General features: G+C 43.7%; 1 protein-coding gene across 1 annotated transcript in view; it reads left to right on the top strand.

The window, feature by feature from the left end:
* The window catches only part of CDV3 (CDV3 homolog), a 50,573-nt gene extending 31,606 nt beyond the window's left edge, over nt 1–18,967 (top strand). The window contains exons 3-5 of the mRNA XM_077491522.1: nt 6,782–6,918; nt 7,044–7,206; nt 13,696–18,967. Of these exons, the coding sequence (XP_077347648.1) occupies nt 6,782–6,918; nt 7,044–7,206; nt 13,696–13,822 (427 nt within the window). The 3' untranslated portion in view covers nt 13,823–18,967. The remainder of the gene's footprint in view (nt 1–6,781; nt 6,919–7,043; nt 7,207–13,695) is intronic.
* The last annotated feature ends 1,014 nt before the right edge of the window (nt 18,968–19,981 follow it).

Below are 19,981 nucleotides of genomic sequence, written 5' to 3'. Positions count from 1 at the left end.
CTGCATCCAGCAGCTCCAGGTGTTTTTTTTTTTTTTTTTTTTTTTTGCTACCATTGGTCCTGGGAATTTTGTTTGCTGCATTTTTGATCCATGTGATCTACAATCAACAGCCGGGCTGGGTGACAGGCTGGATAATATAGATCCTGGTAGTCTCCCCAGCCTGGCCATCGAGCGCGAGCAGACCTTAGCTACGTGCTGGGTCAGGCACGACATGCCCTGTTTGATCCAGGGGCAGCCGTTGAGCTATATGCTCTGGGGCACACATGACTGGGCTACTGCTGTCCGTGTCAGTTTGCCATGGCCAACAGCCACCCCATACTGCTTGGGTGATGGGTCTGTCCGTGCAATGCGTTCAGCAGTCCCTACAGGAGGGGTAAGTATGGTTCCACTTGTCTCGGCAGGATGGAGCAGCTGGGCATTCTCTGGGAGGTCGACTAGGGGGTTTCTCACTCTCCTTTCATCTGTCCCTTCCCTCCTCCCCATGCTATGGGCCGCTGTGTGACTGAGCACATGGGGGTGCGGTGCATGTACCTATCTGGGGAGGGGGGGTTGCTCCGGCTTGCCATTTTCTTGGGGCTGCGGCAATTTTTCTGTAGCCACAGCCAGTTTTTTACTTTGACATTTTCTGGAAGTCCAGCGGCCATAATCCTGGCGCCCTCAGACGTGTTTTTTTTTTTTTTTTTTTCCTGCTGAGGCGTACATTTTCTAGTACCCTCGGCTTATTTTGCCTCTAGCGCTGGGTGCTTGTTTCTTTCTAGAACAGCGTGCTTTTTACACAGAACACCTCGTGGCTGACACGGGAGAGCGGACAGCAGCAGCACAGCGCAGTACCTGGGTCAGGGTGGTTGAGTCCTGCGGGGGGCCCCCTCAGTCTGTGATGGCTAGGAGGGTGGCCTTTTTGTGTGGCTTACCTTAGGTCCCTAAGTGGTGACAGGTGAGTGTGGGTCAGCATTGCGTCAGAAGCTGGCGCTTCTTCCCCAGACATCCTTTGTTATGGCAACCAGTTCCCTGCACCTGTGGTGCCTGTGGACGCTCTGTCTGTGGTCCTGGAGGCCTTTGTTGCCAAGGTGGAAGTGGCATGCGGGCGCAAGGGGTGGTAAAAAGCCATCTTCTGGGGAAAGCTCTGATTCAGACCTTGGGCCCTGCTGTGGCAGGCGGCCCCTGTTTTGACATGTCTGGATGCGGACAGGACCGTTCAGACAGTGAGCATGACTCCGTGTCCAGGTCAGCGCTGGAAAAATTGCTTGTAGGAGCATTTATCACAGCGGTGCGGGGTACCCTAAAGATGGAGGCTACGGCGAGGGAATCTACAGTCCCTTTCGGGTCCCACAAGCCGGGCCACACGGCTAAGGGGTTTCCTTACCCAACTTATTTTGATACGTTTATTTACAAGGAGTAGGGAAAACCGCAGCTGACCTTTTTCAGTCCCGAAACGCTTGGCGGTGCGTTACCCCTTTGAGGAGAGTTTCCTGAAGAAAGGGACTTCTCCAATTGTCACCCCCCTATCCAGATTAAATAAGGTAACCGTGATTCCAGTGGAAAGGACCCCTGCTTTCAAGGACCCTGCCGAAAGGAGGGCTGAGGCAGTTGCCCGGTCCACGTTTATGGTGGTGGGGTCAGCATTGCAGCCAGTGTTGGCAACGGCCCTGGTGTCAGACGCTTACTGAATGGGCTAAATTGTTGCACCGTGAGTTGGAGAAGCAACAGGCTTCCCTGGTCTGCGTGGAACTGGTGGACCAATTGGTGCAGGTGTCTGTGATGCGGCCTTAGATATGGCCCCCTTGCTCTCTAGAGCAGTGATGGCGAACCTTGGCACCCCAGATGTTTTGGAACTACATTTCCCATGATGCTCAGCTACACTGCATAGTGCATGAGCATCATGGGAAATGTAGTTCCAAAACATCTGGGGTGCCAAGGTTCGCCATCACTGCTCTAGAGCCTCAATATGAGAAGTAGTGCTTACGTCGCCTGATTTGGCGGAAGTGCTGGCCTGCGGACCAGTCTTCTAAGAAAGCACTGGCGGGACTTGCCATTCCAGGGAGAGGGGCTATTTTTGAGCCTCACTGGATGACCTTATTAAGAATGTTACTGGGAGTAAGAGTCCAGGAAAGGTAAGCAGCCATGCCATAGGCAAGGGCCCTCCTTTTCCGCTCAGAAGCTGATTTTTCGTCCGCCCGGGTCGGCGGATAATCGTTCCCAGTCCGACAAGGTGCCTGCTGAAGGACAAAAGCGCCCCTGGTTTCGCAAGCCGAACAAGCCTGTGACCAAATCTGTTACCGCATGAAGGTTTACCCCCGCCTGACTGTCAGGTGGGGGGGTCGCCTTCGGGAGTTTGCAGCTTGGTGGACATCCCTACTTTCCGACCTGTGGGTCTGCGAACTAGTTTCATCGGGATATAAGTTTCTTTCTTGTCCGCCAAACTGATTTTTTTTTTTTTTTCGTCCAACCTTCATCTTCCAGGTCGTTGGGGAAGCCCTGTTCGGGGCAGGACCTGCTGCTGCGCGTGGTGATGGTGCCTGAACTGACACTGGAAAAGTTTCAGGGATTCTACTGCAATCTGTAGTCCCAAAGAAGGAAGCTGTCCGTCTGGTCCTGGAGTACCTTAGCTTGCTTCTGGACTCCTCAGAGGCAAGAGTCTTTCTCCCTTTTGGACAAGCTGCAGACTCTTTAAGCTGCAGTGAAGTTGAAGCAGGTGGCTGTCGCTATGTTTTGGCATGCGAGTCCTGGGTCTCATGGTAGCCACTTTGGAGGCGGTACTGTATGCTCCATTCCACACTCGAGTCTTGCAAAGGGTAGATCCTGTCCAAATGAGACAAATCACTGTTGTCCCTGGATTGTCAAATTTGTGTGAGCCAGCTAATCGGGGATTCCCTGCTTTGGTGGCTGAGGTCTCCGGCCCTTCGGTCCAGGAAGTCATTCCTTCCTCTTCATTGAACGGTAATCATAACAGACACCAGCCTGACCAGTTGGGGAGTTTGGGGCGTACAGTCAGCCCAGGGTCGCTGGACCCAGGAAGAATACCACCTGCCGATCAACGTGCTGGAACTTCGGGCAGTCAGGCAGTGCATCTCCACATGGTCACAGTGGCTGCAGGGGCGTCTGGTCAGGATCCAGTCGGACAATGCCACGGCGGTCGTGTATGTCAACCATCAAGGAGGAACAAGGCGCTCGGCTGCAGCATTGGAGGTCTCTCACATCCTGCATTGGGCAGAGCGGCACGTGCCCCTGTCATACTGTCCCTCGTCGGATAGTGTCCGCTGTGTACTGCGCATACGCAGTACACAGGACAAGCGGATTCCGAAAATATCCGAAGATTAACGGCGCCTGCGCCGTGAGTCCAGGTTCAAAACCCACCATCCAAGTGAACATAGCATATAAAAGAGCCAAGCGAAGCAAGCCAGCAAGGGGCCCTCTATGTGCAGCCCTATGTCCACTTGGATGGTGGGGCTTGCACCTGGACTCGCGGTGCAGGTGCCATTCATCTTCGAAGATTTTCCGAATCTCCTTGTGCTCCGTACTGCACAAGAGCTGCGCCTGCGCAGTACGGGGTGTACAGTATTCGATAGGTGGACATTTTTGGGCAGAACATAGACATGGACATGTACATTCAGGACCTAGAAAACTGGCAAGCGGGCTACCTAAGTCGTCAGATGCTGGACCAAGGGGAATGGTCGCTACATCCAAATGTATCTTGGCTGCCTAAGGTGGGGCACGCCAGATGTGGATCTCCTGGCTTCTCAACTCAGTCGGAAGTTAGAGGTTTTTGGCCAGGTCAAAGGATCCCTGGCAGATGCGGCAGGCGCGTTGGCTCCATGGGGGGGGGGGGGGGGGCGCATTATCGGCTAATTGTATGACGCCCCCCCCCCCAATTACTACTTCTACTATGTCTGCTTCGCAGAGTGGAGGCCGAGGGGATTCCGGTGATTCTGATTGCCCCAGATTGGCCTTGGCATCCATGGTACGCCAACATACGAATGGTGGCTGATGTTCCTTGGTGGCTGCCGATGTGGGAGGACCTTCTGTTGCAAGGTCCAATACTTCATCCTGCTTTACCGTCGCTGGCTTTGACGGCATTGCTGTTGAAAGCCAGGTGCTAAGAGACTGAGGTCTGACTGATTTGGTAATCTCCACTATGCCGAGGGCATGGAAGTCATCTTATCTGAAGATTTATCATTGTACGTAGAAGGCTTACATCTTCATGTGTGAGGAGATGGGGTGGCATCCGCGCGCACACTGTTTCCAGGATCCTGCTGTTTTTGCAGCCAAGAGTGGATCAGAAAGTTTCCTTAAGCACCTTTTAAGGAGCAGATATCAGCTTTGTCTTTTTTTTTTTTTTCCAGTGACCCTTGGCAACTCATTCGTCGTGAGTACGTTTGTTCAGGGGGTTCGACATGGCCCCTCCGGTTCAACCAACTCTGCCTCCGTGGGATTTGAATCTGGCGCTCTCGGTGCTTCAGAAACCGCCATTTGAAATTATTAGGGTGATACCCTTATTGAGTCTCTAAAGGCCCGTACACACGGTCGGACTTTTTGACAACAAACATGCAAATTAGCTGTTTTGGAGCAACATCCGACTGTGTGTACGCTCCATCGGACAAACTTTTTCTGTTTTCATCGGACTTTTGTTGGCTGTGCGAACGGACAAACTTTCTGGCAACAAAAGTCCGATGGAGCAAAGTCCTACCGTGTGTACGCAAAAGCATCGGACTTTTGTACAAGGTACAAACACGCATGCTCAGAACCATTGCAAACGATCAGACTACAATACAGAAGTTGACCAAAGGTGGCGCTGGAGTCATTGAACGTCCTCTTTTGAAGTGGCGTCCGTACGTTGTGACGTCACCACGTTCGTGTTTGTTGTCAAAAAGTCCGACCGTGTGTATGCAATACAAACTTGTGGACAACACACTTTGTACAAAAGTCCACGGAAAAGTTTGTACAAGTCCGACCGTGTGTATGGGGCTTAAGAGTAGTCTTTCTAGTGGCTATTACATCTGCCAGGAGGGTTTCTGAGTTGGCGGCCTTGTCATGCAAGTCTCCCTACTTGGTCCTCCACAAGGATAAGGCAGTGCTGCGCCCACAGCCTTCATTTCTTCCAACGGTTGTTTTGGCTTTTCATCTAAATGAGGACATTGTGCTATTGTGCTTCTGTCTTTTATGTCCCCGGCCATCACACCCCAAAGAGGTTGCTGCGGGCGTAGCTGTCTGCGACGGCTCCTTTTTTGAGGTTGGACTCGTTTGTATCGGTGGCTGGTCCGAAGAAGGGCCTGTCGGCCACCATTTTTCGGATCAGACAGATTGTGGTTCAGGCTTATGCCATAAGGGGGAGGGCGCCTCCCTTTCCTGTCAAGGCACATTCTACCAGGGCAATTGGTGCCTCTTGGGCTTTCCGACATCAAGCGTCTGTTTCACTGGTGTGTAAGGTGGTGATCTGGTCGTCCGTTCACGCTTTCACAAAATTTTACAAGGTTGCTAGTTATTTTCTTGCTGTTCCCACCCCGTGTGTGTGTGTGTGTGTGTGTGTGTGTGTGTGTGTGTGTGTTTTTTTTTTTTTTTTTTTTTAACACTGCTTGGGGGCATCCCTAAGGTCAAGGTGAATATGCTGTGTCTGTCAATGAACGAAAGAGAAAATAGGATTTTTGTACTCGCCGTAAAATCCTTTTCTCTGAAGTTCATTGACGGACACAGCACCCACCCCTCCTATTTGTACTGCTTTTGATGAACTGAGCTGCTGGATGCGTGGGGGTTATAGCCAGTAGGACTGCCCCCGGGCAGAAACGTGCAGTTTTGCTGTATAACACTTTCTGCCTAAACCTCTCCTAAAAGGGTGATAGATGAACTTCAGAGAAAAGGATTTTACGGAGAGTACAAAAATCCTATTTTGTTGGTCTTGAGAGGCTGAATTTGGGGTTTTCACTAGCTGTGAGCCACAATCCTCACATTTCAAGCATTTATCTTAATTTTTATCACTGTGTGTGGTACGCATCCTATGTATAATGAGTTTCACTTTTTGCATTGAATTACTGAAATAAACTTTTTGATACTCCTAATTTTGAGATGCACCCGTATGTACCTACAGTGATTATACAAGCTTCCCTGGTGTCAGGTAGTGGAAGAAAAGTTATTTGGGCAAAAGAAAAAAGAACATACCCAGTGTCGAAGTAAGGATGGGCTCAGGCGTGTTAGCCGCTCCAAATGCCTGAGCCCACCAGGAAGCTTACACTGCGCAGCCTATTCGCAGGCAGTGTGACATTTCACGATCTGCGGCTGCCCAGATTGGGAAATGTCTCTGCCTGTGATTAGCTCTGTGCAGTGTAAGCTTCTTGGCAGGCTCCGGCATGTGGAGCTGCAAACATGCCTGAACCCATTGTTATGGAGAATGCAGACACTCTTGGGCCCCTTTCACACTGGCGCTTGGTGTGAGCTGATCTGGTCAGGTTTGTGTCCACTCTGCTTATGTCTCAAATGGCTGCCAAAATCGGGACTGACATGCGGGAATGAAATGGTGTGAGTTCAGCTAAACTTGCACTGTTTCATTCCCGCACTTAGTGTGAACCTAGGCTTAATGTTTGCTAGCATCCCAACCTTCTGTGGGTGGCAGTATAATCCAATTATTTAAGCTTTCCTAATATCATGTCCCTCAGTGGACTTCAAGGAAAATATTTAGATTAACTATAAAAATCTTAAAATGTGCTGCCTGAAACCTAACATAGGGCAAACTTTAAGTATGTGAGTTAGTCCAAATCAGAAACCTATAATTGTGTGCTTACTCTTTCCGCAGCAATGAAAAAGATGATGATGAAAATGAAAAGAAGGAAGAACAAGGGATTGATTGGGAAGAGACAGGTGGCTCTGGCACAGATAAGGCACAGGGGCCTTGGAATAAGACTGCTCCTGCTCAGCCTACTGTAAATTTTGGTGAGACCATGGAAAAAAATACATTAAATTTTTTGTGCATTTCCTAGGCATCAATTTTTAAGGTAATTCACAAAATGCTTTATTACATAAAACTAAATGTTTGTTTTATTTCACAACTTTTCTAGTAACTGAAGTTGCAGAACCTGCACAGACCAGTGGCGGCGTATATAGACCCCCTGCTGCTAGAGTGTCGACTACAACACGGAAACCCCAAGGCCCGCCAGAAATTTATAGCGATTCCCAGTTCCCATCACTGCAATCCACTGCCAAGCATATAGAGTCCCGCAGGCAAGTACTCTTAAATGGTTAACATGTTTTTGTGCATTTTTGATGTTGCCTTTCTTGCATTATTCCTTAATCTATATTAAAATACAGTTTCTGTTGCACATTTTTAATGTTCATGTGGTGTGAGATTGCAGTAGCTGGCTTTTTTTTTTGTCTTCTAGTGAAATGGTTGGATTCGTTAGATCACTACCTCTTTTGGTAAAAATGTATTTATTTCAGGTACTTCTATTGCGGTGTGTGTGTGTGTATATATGTATATGTGTGTGTGTGTGTGTATGTATGTATATATGTGTGTGTGTATATATATATATATATATATATATATATATATATATATATATATATATATATATATATATATATATTACAATATACATACACGCTTCTGATGAATGAAATTCTCCTAATGCTTAGGCCTCATTCACATGGCGGTATACCAATGTTTACCCCACATGGGAATGCATGGGTTTTCAATGCGTCCCCATGCAGGCAGTCACATTTGATGTCATTTGGAACACGGCTTCAGAAACAGTCGCTGCTCCCAATAGGACATCCTGTGTGGGTACGTGTCCTCAAACTCGCACTGTCTACAATCAAAGCCATGCATCCGCATCTACACGGAAGGCATTGGGAACAGCGACGGTGTCCATATAGCCGCTGCGTCCTAATTGATGTCAATAGGACTGCCTGCATATGTATGTAATGTGTGCATTCCCATTGGGGTAAATGAGGCCTAATTAATGCTATGGTTTGGGGTAGAGAATACGCAAGGTTCTTGCACCTTTGACTTACTTTCAGAGTGGAACTTGGTTGCTAATGGCAATCCAGTGAACCGAACTGCAATACACATTGGGTTCAGCAGCTTGTTTGTACTTTTAACTGAAGTATTGGCATTAATGGAAAACTGTGAGAGAAACTTGGAGCCTACCGTTGCTGGTCCCTCCTAAAAGTGCTAGTCCATGGTGACCTTGCTTCAATACCATAAAAAGTCAGAAGAGGCATGCATGTCTGTCAAGACAGGTTTATTTTAAAATGGATGTGTTTAAACTAATGAAGGTTTGCTAATAAAGCGGGCATGCAAGCTGGTATTTAATTTCTCCTCTAGATCCCACATTGGAAAATTGCTTATCTTAACATTTTACAATATAGCTTTATTGCAGAACTTTAAAAACGCTGTCATTTTACAAAAATAGTTCCTTAACCACTTAAGGACCGCCATATTGCCATTGTACGTCATCGCAATGGCACAGGCAGGCACGTACATGTACGTGCCTGCCTTCCAGCGGGTGGGGGGTCCGATCGGACCCCCTCCCGCTGGATACGGCGTTCCGGTTCGCTTCAGGAGCGATCCGTGATGAGGGGATGGCCGTTGGTTTCTGGCCATCCCCTCTCGATCACTCCTGGTGAATGAGAAGCTTCCTCCCACTGTGTATTGTATACACAGGCAGGGAGGAAGTGATGTCATTCTCCTCGGGGCGGTCTTTTTGACCGGACTACGAGGAGAAGACAGAAAGTAAGTATGCACCAACACTACACTGACATGTAGGCACACAAACCCACCCCCCCCCCCCCCCCCCCCGCCACAGTGTCACTGATTGCAGTGATCAGTAAATAAATGATCACTGCATTCAGTGTCAGTTGTAAAAGTAAAAACTGTCAGGGCAGTTAGTGTTAGGACCAGGGTAGCCCCCTACAACCCCCAATAAAGGTTTAACCCCCTGATTGCCCCTAGAGTTAACCCTTTCACCCCCTTTTGCCAGTGTCGCTAAGCGATCATTTTTCTGATCGCTGCATTAGTGTCGCTAGGTAGCTAGTTATTTTTTTTAGGTTCACCGCCAAGTTTTTATAGCGCTAGGTGCCCCGATATACTACCCAATAATGGTTTTTACCCCCCTGATTGCCCCTAGTTAACCCTATCACCAGCGATCACAGTATAAGTGACGCTGGTTAGCCCGTTGGTTATTTAGGTTCCCCGTCAGGTTTTTATATAGCGCCAGGGACCCCCATATACTACCTAATAAAAATTTGAACCCGCTGATTGCCCCTAGTTAACCCTTTCACCAGTGATCACCGTATAAGTGTTACGGGTGACTCTGGTTAGTTTGCTTTTTATAGCATCAGGGCACCCACCATTTATTACCCAATAAAGGTTTAACCCCCTGATCACCCGACGGGTGATATCAATTGGGTTTTAGGGTCAGGGTCTGCGTCGCCCCAGGCAGCGCTAGGTTAGTGCCAGTACCGCCAACACCCACACGCAAAGCATAAACCTCCCGTAGTGGTATAGAATCTGAACAGATCAATATCAGATCTGATCAGATCTATACTAGCATCCCCAGCAGTTTAGGGTTCCAAAAAAACGCATTGTTAGCGGGATCAGCCCAGATACCTGCTGGCACCTGCGTTTTGCCCCTCTGCCCAGCCCACCCAAGTGCAGTATCGATCGATCACTGTCACTTACAAAACACTAAACACATAACTGCAGCGATCGCAGAGTCAGGCCTGATCGCTAACAGTTTTTTTTGGTAGCATTTTATATTTAAATCCGGAAGGCGGTGCTTGGTTTTCGGGGGCCCGTACGTGGCTAGGCTCCCAAAAAGTCCCCCACATGTGGTATCCCCGTACTCGGGAGAAGCAGCAGAATTTATTTTGGGGTGTAATTTGACTTATGCCCATAGCATGTGTGAGCAATATATCATTTAGTGACAACTTTGTGCAAAAAAATTTTTTTTTTAAATTCCTGCAACTTGTGGCAAAATATAAAATATTTCATGGACTCAACATGCCTCTCAGTAAGTAGCTTGGGGTGTCTACTTTCCAAAATGGGGTCATTTGGGGGGGTTTTGTGCTATTTTGGCATTTTATGGCCTTCGAAACTGTGATAGGTAGTGAGGAGTGAAATCAAAAATTTGCACCCTTAGAAATCCTGAAGGCAGTGATTGGTTTTCGGGCTGCCGTACGCGGCTAGACTCCCAAAAAGTCCCACATATGTGGTATCCTCGTACTCAGGAGAAGCAGCAGAATATATTTTGGGGTACAATTCCACATATAACTATGGCATGTGTGAGCAATATATCATTTAGTGACAACTTTTTGTAAACTTTTTTTTTTTTTTTTTTTTTTTGTCATTATTCAATCACTTGGGACAAAAAAAAATATTCAATGGGCTCAACATGCCTCTCACCCTTGGGGTGTCTACTTTCCAAAATGGGGTCATTGGGGGGGGGGGGGGGGGTTTGTACTGCCCTGCCATTTTAGCACCTCAAGAAATGATAGGCAGTCGTAAATTAAAAGCTGTGTAAATTCCAGAAAATGTACTCTAGTTTGTAGACGCTATAACTTTTGCGCAAACCAATAAATATACGCTTATTGACATTTTTTTACTAAAGACATGAGGCTGAATAAATTTTGCCCTAAATGTATGACTAAAATTGAGTTTATTCGATTTTTCTTATAACAAAAAGTAGAAAATGTCATTTTTTTTTCTCAAATTTTCGGTCTTTTTCCATTTATATCACAAAAAATAAAAATCGCAGAGGCGAACAAATACCATCAAAAGAAAGCTTTATTTGTGGGAAGAAAAGGACGCAAATTTCGTTTGGGTACAACATTGCATGACCGCGCAATTACCAGTTAAAGCAGTGCAGTGCGAAATTGTAAAAAGACCTCTGGTCCTTAGGCTGTTAATTGGTCCGGGGCTGAAGTGGTTAAAGCATTTCCCTATAATAGAAGTAGTAATTTGCTTCTCCCTTCAGTGGTCAGTGTCTCCCATCTTCTGCTAGTTGAAGTTATATAAAAACAGTTTGCTGCGCTTAGGGTTGATCACATTCATATAAACATGCAGAACACACACAAAATGAATAAAGTCCCATTAGGTGATGAAACAAAGTGCCTGTGCTTAAATTGACATCTACTGTGCAATGATGTTCAGACTGGGTGCCGCACATAGATTTACACTCACCCTGGATGTTGACCAACTATTGCTAGTATGGTCGCTTAGGCATGTGGGGATACCCCTACGGAGCCTGTTGAAATGAAATGTCTCGTGCATGAATGCACCTCATAAGTATGAATGGAAATGACAAAGGAGAACCTTCATTGCACAATGCTGTAAAAAAAAAGGGGTTTATTAACCACTTTTTTTTTTTTTCCACCTTTTTTTTATTTTTACACTGTTTACAAAAAAATGCCACTTTTTATTCCTATTACAAGGAATGTAGACAACCAATAGGGGCCCTCCCCCACCGCCGATAAGTGACCTCGCAGCGAATCTACCGCAGAGACAACTTCTAACTTGTAGCCGAATACGAGAATACCTGGGTAATGCCAGCTAGTTGCTGCCGTAACGACGTTATAGTCCTCAAAGTTAGTGGTTAAATACACAAACTAAAATCACTCGTATTTAAAAGTGCCTTATAGTCCTGGCACTCAGCGTGTAGCAGGTGACTAGGTAATCGGCCCTGATATGAAAAGCCACCGTTTGCGGCGTTCAGCTTGATTCCTGGGTAGTTTTGTATGGCGGAAGTAACGCAATGACGCGGTGTAACCTTCGAAGTTTCGGCCTATCGCAAAGCCATCATCACTTCCTGGTGATGGCTCTGTGATAAGCCGAAATGTCAAAGGTTACACCGCGTGTGATCACAGCGGGAGCCCAGTGTGGGCACCGCAGACTGTCCGCCCAGCACCCGCCGATTGTTTATTACAGAGGCAGCCTACCGTTCCTTCAGTAGGGGAAGGCAATGGATTCTGTTTCTGCAAAGCAGGGACATGGCTCCATACCTTCTAGTAAAAGTACCTCCCACATAGTGCACAAACACTTGCTAGGCACACATTCAACCCTTTGATCACCCTTTAACTCCTTCCCAGCCAGTGTCATTAGTACAGTGACTGTGCATATATAATTTTTTTTTTTTTAAGCACTGATCACTGTAATATCACTGGTCCCCCAAAAAGACATGGTCCAAATTTTCCACCACAATACAGTATTGCAGTCCTGCTATAAGTCACTAATCACTGCCATTTCTAGTAAAAAAGATGACTTAAAACAAAATCTAATAGTTTGTAGATGCTACAACTTTTGCACAAATCAATATATGCTCATTGGAATTTTTTTTTTTTTTTATGTAGCAGAATAAATTTTGGCGTAATTTTTATTGGATATGTTTTATAGCAGAAAAAGGGGGGGGGGGGAGAAACAAAACAGTTATTTTTTTTTTATTATTTTGATAAGGGTAAATCTTCAAAAGGTCAAGTGGTCAAAAGCTGTTTAAGACTTTTTACACACCAAAAAAAAAGTCCTTTTTTTTTTATTTCTGGCGTCACTTCAAGTTTGAGTTTGATCACTGCACATTTTCATGTGAAGCACTTGGTATTTGTGAAGTGGACACAAATGAACGGACTGTGTGTAGAATATTTCTTTTGGAGAATACTACCTTATTTGTGCTTAAAATTAAGCACTTTTAGTGTTGGGTTATTTTTTTAACATTTCAGTCTTTATTAAGATTATTATATATTTGCACTTTGTGGATACAATAAATTTTACCTGGGTATACTTTTGAAATGTAAAATTTGAGTATTTGAATTCACTGCTGTGTCTTATAGTGAACTTTGCATAAAAAAGTGATATTTTTAGTTTACATTCATGGCAATACATGTTTAAGCTGGCCAACTACATCAAAACAATCCCTCTGGCCAATCCTTTTCTGAAAACTGCAGTAGATATAGTGCCAATATGGAGCAAAGAGACACAAGTTGTAGGAGGTGCAGGTCTGATCATTGAACTTGCACTATACAATAGGAATAAGATATACAGGCCGTCCCCAGGTTACAAACATCTGACTTACAAATGACTCCTACTTACAAACGGAGGGCGACAACAGGAAGTGAGAAGAAATCTACCCCTAGGAAGGGAAATTCTCTCCTTTAAGTTATCATTGGACAAATGTGTCTCCGCTGACGCTTTATCACCAATCCTTCCACAACAATGCAACATTTTCAAAATCCAATTGTCATTGGGACAAAGTGAGGTAAAATCTTCTGAACAGGGGCACAGATAGCAAAACAAATGCTACAGGGGTGTTAACCCTTACATATGCTATCCAAAAAGCTTAAATTGTTTGGCTGGAGCTACACTTAAAAAATTTGCCCGTTCCGACTTACCAACAGATTCAACTTAAGAGCAAACCTACAGACCCTATCTTTGTAACTTGGTGACTGCCTGTACCTGTGCTCAAATCCTAAATAGTCTATACATTTATATAATCCAACAGGGGATGACTACATGTTAACAATGAACATTTTAGATGAACCCTCTGTACACTGCTAAACACCCTTTTCTAGTAATTCTAGTAAATGGTGAAGTGTCAAATGCTGAAAACTGATGGAGGCTGTAGCACTTCAACAGGGTAAAAATTAGGAGTCAGTCCACTGGATTATACTGTATTGTCAAAATGCATTGTTAAATACTGATTTCATTTTTTTTTTTCAAAACAGAGATAAAGAAATGGAGAAGACTTTTGAAATAGTGAAGCATAAAAACCGTGCAAGGGAAGAGGCAGCAAAGAACCCGGCTCTCCGCCTTCAGTTAGACAACCAGTATGCTGTTCTAGGTGAACAGTAAAGCCCCCAAAAAACATTCTGCATAAGATCTTTGATAATTTGCCCACTAAGGTAAACAAACTACAGCTCTTGGACCGAGATCATCTGAACTGTCGGATCTTCAGCGCAACCCACTGGATGATGCAAATGACTGAATCTAACAATGTTCAAAAATTATCGCATTAATCTTGCAATGCTACGCATTCTTCCCTGCTTCCTTGTTATGGGAACAAGTGTCCTGTGAGACACTACCTGTTGAACAAGAATTCCCAGTGTTCACACACAACACATCTATGAAGAGAATGGAATGGCAGCATTCAGTGGTTATTAAAATCTGTTATGCTGGGCCTGCACAAGGTTGACTACCTCAGTTTTGCTACGCTCATAGCGGATACCACAAGGATTGCTGTCTTGCATAAAGCAGAGATTGTGTGTTTGAAATAGCTGTGTTGGGACAAGAAATTGAGAGGCTACTGTACCCCCTATCCTCCTTTTTTTTGTTTTGGCGCAGCTATTAAAACAAGACATCACCTTTTTACATTTGTCTGCTTTGTGTCAATCATTTAAGTGACCTTACAGGGAGTTGATCAAGACCCTATTGTCTTATTACTTAAGATGGGTAATTGACACAGGTCTATATAGAATCTAGTACAAAGCTGTAGTTTGTTACCTTTTTATAGAGGGTTTTAAAGCCTGGAAACAAGAACATTTAAAAACTGCGATAGCAATGCCATAAATGGTGCTTCCCTGTTATACCATTCTCACAAAACAGGCCTTTAGAAGAAAGGTAGTTGAATAGTTTTGTAAATGTATCCAGCAGTGAGACTTGTGGCATAACAGAGAAGCACTCTAAACTTGTTACTCCTTCCTTCTGCAATATTTTGATCTTTTGCTAAGCTGAGAATAGGCAGTCTGCAATACCCGTTCCCCCATGCTCCCCAAAAGTGCTATCAGATGATGGTATCCACACTAGCTTGTGGGTAAAAAGGTTGATTTGCTGAGCGCTCGAGTCATCATGCACATTGAGAAAGTTTGGTCACGTGTTTTTTTTTTTTTTTTTTTTTTTATATATATATATATAGGGTGAAAGTGGCAACTATTATAAGAGTTTCCCCATTTGACATTCACAACTGTATGCAAAAAAGTTCCGGCTTTGACACTTACAATTTTTACGTATGGCTTTATGAGTTGGTCAGAAACAGGTGGTTAAATTGATCTCCCCTTGGTTTTTAGCTGTGATTTGATTTGGCAAACCTGTAATGAAAAATTTGTTAGTGGCTTTGTTCTCTCACTTGAACGTGGCCTGTCAAGCTTTTAGTAGCAGGACGTTGTTCCGTTCTGTGTGGCCGACCTTTCAAAGTACATGCCCTTACAAAGTATGTGAATATTATATATTTGGTTTCTGCCAGTGCTGGGAGGCTTGCGTATTTTCATGTTGGGTTCTTTTTTCATAACAGATTTACATTAAGAACCGCTTTTATGTCATTTTTTGCAATGTATAGCTAAACTACAGATTACTTGCTTGGGACAAAACGTTCCCTTCTGGTGGACTACTCCAACACCCCGTTGCTCCTTTAGGCTGGGTTCACACATGAACACACATTGGCTCACAGCAGGGGTCCAGTGCATAATCGTTCAGTTTCAGGTCCGATTTCAGCCTGAATTTGCACAGCGTTCCTGTGCACATTGCACCTGAGCCGATGTGGAGGTACGTGAATCCGCTCCAAAGAGAGCCGGTCACAATCTTCTAATGCGTATCGGATGCGGTGAACCCCGCATCCAATTCACACTAGTGTTAACCCAGCCTTAATCTATAAAAGTCACTTCAGGAACAGTCCTTTTTGATACTGTTTTTTTTAACATTCCAGTAAAATGGAAGTTCTGGGGGGCAGAACTAGTATTCCACCGCTTGGCTGAAAATGCTACACCTGTACCGACTCAGCACCATGTTGATTTATTTGCCAAATAAACTGAAGTTTAGACTAACATTTGCACAAGCTTAAATGTTATGTTTTCTAATGATATTTACATTTTTGGGGAGGGGAAAATACTTATCCTTCCGTTTTTTTGTAGTTGCAGAGCACTCTGATGTTAAAGTGGAACTTTAATCAGAAAATTAAGTCCTGCTAGATCACTTCAGGCTGGCCCCTTTTGTAGGTATAGCCATGTAAAACATTAAAGTATCTATACAGTTTCTAATCCAGTAATGGACCTTTGCTCTGCACATGCTCAGTTGGTCTGCTGAGTTTGTAGAGGCCGATCTGCTGTCAGCCTTTAAGTGGAATTAAACCCTCCCTATTTTTTACAGCCAAGAAAGCGTCTTGTTTGATCTGCTACTGCCATGATGCAGCATGTGAGATCAGTTATGACACCAGTCATTTGATGATTTGACCGTTTGGTTGAGGACACATGCAAATGTGACGGCAATCTCAACATTCCAGTAATGCAACTGTTTTTTGAAACAATTACATTAAATCGATGGGTTTAGTTCTGCTTTAGGAATTCCTGCTGTTCAGGGGCTCTGGACTTTAACAAAATGGCAGCTTCCAGAAAGAAGCAGGAGCAATGCTAAGAGCACACACTTATTTTTGGTAGCATAATTAACGTGGAATGTATGTACCTTGCTAAAGTTATGAGAGAAGTTCCACTTGAATGTGTAAATGGTGACAACCTGATGGTCTGTTTGCATAAATATTGTGACAAACAAGTTGGTTACATTACTCTGCGGGATCATCAAAAGTGTTATTCATTTTCTGCATTGCTAAGAAATGGACTGCAAGGGATTGCTCTGGGCAGCACTGAAGGGGCACATTTAAAGATACTGCAAGTAGTATGTGCCGACAGTCTATGCTGCCAGTTAGACTGTTGCCAGACCTCACTTTTTAAATGAAAACCGTGCCACAGTAGAGGATATGAGCTTGCATGTATCCCCACTTTTTCTGAAGTTGCTGTTTTATCCAGGTTGTGACCTGTGTAATGTCAGTTAGAAAATTACCACTTCCTGAAAGAGTGTCTGTGCAAGTCCCTGGCCCCAACCATCTTCTCATTTTTCCAGCAGGAGCCTACACAGCTAATATTTGGATTCAAGCAAGATCAATGATTTTAGTGCACCCATAAAGTATTAAACAGAAGTTCCAGGTGACGTAGAGTCCTTGATGCAAAAAAATTTAAACAAAACAGGAGCTGGTTGCACAGAGTGGAGAAGCTGTCTCTGTGGGGGTTATTCAATGCTCTTGCTGTATGTGAGCTCTTGCACTCAGAATCTCTGCGGAGTCTTAGGATAAATTAGGCTGTTCAGTAAAACTAGCCATACACAGAGAAAATCTGTCTGGTTCCTGATTTAAATTTACTCAGTTGGTGACCTTGTTGGCTGCCTTCCGCCTTCTATCCCTAGACCCTAGATTGAAAGAGCCAGATGGCATTTCTCAGATGAACAGTGGCTGCATCCAGTCAGAAGCAGTCACTGTGTGGGTATTTTGAGCTGGTTGTGTCAGCGCTCATAATACAGTAGCCACAGAGGAAGATTCATCCTTCTGCAGGGTATAGTGTGGATGAAAGACTATTTGTTTAGCCCATGGCCAAATTAAGCATCAACTGTAAAAATGATAGCAGGGGAATACTACAAAGCATTGTTTGTGTGCCAGCTGAGAGTCTGCATGGAACAGCTAACATCCCTTCAGAAATGATGGAGCCCAGCAATAGTCTTGTGCTTATTCACTATCAATTGCAGGGAGAATTCATGCAGAAAAACAGGTAATGTGACAAATCTTATCAGAAGATTGTTGCTGATATTGATGGTATGGGGACAGAATCTGTTTAAATAGTGCTACTGGGTCTTCAGCATTTCCCTCCTATAGATTTGCTTGAGTAAATATTCCTATGTAGTTTCGCAAAAATGAGAGCACTGACTTGTTTGCTTTAGATGGATATGGATCTAAAGCTGGCATACACCGTCTAAAAATTCAGCGAGGTCAGGAGGGAATGGCTGAAATGTGATTAGTGTGTGGCCATCCCTGCTTGACAGAAGCTGCACCTGTCAAAGGGAAATGCTTAAAAATGTTGCTCGAATGGTGCTGGCAACTGCAGATCAGTATTTGTTGATGACAGCACTTGGAGCTGCTGTCAAATACAATATCCCACAAAGGGGAGATTCCTCCACCCACCTTGTTTACATGGGTGGAAGAATCCATTAACAAGGCTAACAGTGTAAGGCCAGCTTAACACTTGGAATTGTCTTCATGTATCTGTTAATGTTACAAATGACTGAAGATTGGATATATAACCTTCTTTTGAAGAAGTTGCTTTATTGGACAGCCGTAACTGCTACATTGAATGCCAAGATATTAACAAATTCACTTTGTGTTTTCAGCATACTAAATTTCTTTTGGTTTGCTTGCTGCTCTATGAAAAAAAATATGAAGTATCTTGTCGGTGGATGGTGATTAAAATACTGATTTGGCATATTACGCTCATGTCTGATAATGGAATGGCTTTTACCTTGCTTTCATTTGTTCAAAGAAATTCTGAGCAAGGTCTGCATATAGGTGTAAACCTTTTTATAAAAGTCAAATGGGTCAGTTTTTTTTTTTTTTTTTTGTTCAAAATGACAGGTAGTACTGTTGTAGAAACCTCCCTTTTTTTTTTTTTATTTTTTTTTTTTATTTTTTTTTTTTTGAGACTTTTTTCCACTTCAAATATCAAATTAAGTCTTGCCATTTGAAAGCTGGCATTTTTATTATCTGCTTTAACTATTTTTTTCTGAATGTTTTAGATTTATTTTTTTTGACTTGTGCTTCAAGTACAGTACAAGGAGGGTATTTCACAGCCTACACTGAACTGTGAACAGTCTAAATCTTTGCCAACAAACAGGTCTTTATTGCAGATATCTAATTTATAAAAAAAACAAAGGATGAAATTTATTTATGTGGAATGTGTGGTAGGTAGACTGCAATAGTTTATTCTTCATATGGCAAATTTAGACTTTGCTTTTTTAACCAGTTCTGGTCCCATATATTTTTGTTTTGTTTTTTTAGAGACTATGTTGCAGAACATGTGAATCTCTGGGTTTTTATCATGCTGTGTGATGGGTAGTTGAACTGTCCATTTAAAGGTGTCTCAGACGTGGACTGGACAAAAATCTGTGACATTAATAAAATTGAAATCTCAACACTGTATGAGTATTTATTTTGCCTTATGTTTATTGTATATCTGCATAATGGATGAATTTTATTTGTCATCTTTCTGTGCTGCTTATTATGCAGCTTGGCGTGATCCACTTCCCTGCATGTTGATCTGACTTTGGAATCCATGATGCATCTGGATGATCACACACCCCATACTTGGTATTTATACATTTTAAACTTACATGTGTACAGGCAGTCCCCCTAGTTACAGAGGGAGACAACAGGAAGGGAAATTCACTCCTGCAAGTTATTATGGGGGAAAAAAGTTATCTCCACTGATGCTTTATAACCAAATCTTATTTCCACAACCCAAAATGTTCAAAATCCAACTGTCGTTGGGACAGATAGTGAGGTGAAATCTTCTGCACAGGGGCACAGATAGCAAAACGAACGTTACAGTGGTGTTAACCCCTTCCCTATGCTATCCAAAAAGCTTAAAGAAAAAAAAAGCTTAGAACAAACCCACAGACCCTATCTTGTTTGTAACACGTGGGGCTGCCTGTATGTTGAATCTGTTATCTAGTGCTTACTAAATTGGAAACCAAGGTAAATATATTACAAAGATATTTTCTATCTAGTCTCTAGAATGCTATGCATCCCTTTTTTCCTTATCCAATGAAGGACCTAGGAATTCACCCTTCTGGTTTATTCTGAGCAAGAAATGGCAAAAACAATGACTAGGCCAACCTTTATCCTAGGAGGTTACTCAGTTTCCCCTCCCTTTTTTTTTTTTTTTTTTTTTTTTTTTTTTTTTTACATAATTGTTCAGGACACAGGTAATGTATACACATGCCATGGTTTATAGGCTCATACATTCAGGTGATTGGACACTGGCAAGTTTGAGGACACGTTACCATTATAGCTCTACCCTACTCTTGAGTCCTCGGCTGTGTGTGTATGTATGTGTACATATATATATGTATGTATAATTATGTGTGTGTATGTATAATTCCCTAAGGAATTTTTCAATCTTACTGTCTACAGAAGCAGTGTTTGAG

The sequence above is a fragment of the Lithobates pipiens genome, unplaced genomic scaffold (genome assembly GCF_037356315.1).
Source record: "Lithobates pipiens isolate NorthernLeopardFrog02 unplaced genomic scaffold, aLitPip1_a1.2 Scaffold_19, whole genome shotgun sequence".
NCBI lineage: Eukaryota > Metazoa > Chordata > Amphibia > Anura > Ranidae > Lithobates > Lithobates pipiens.
This window is presented reverse-complemented; position numbering and strand designations above follow the sequence as displayed.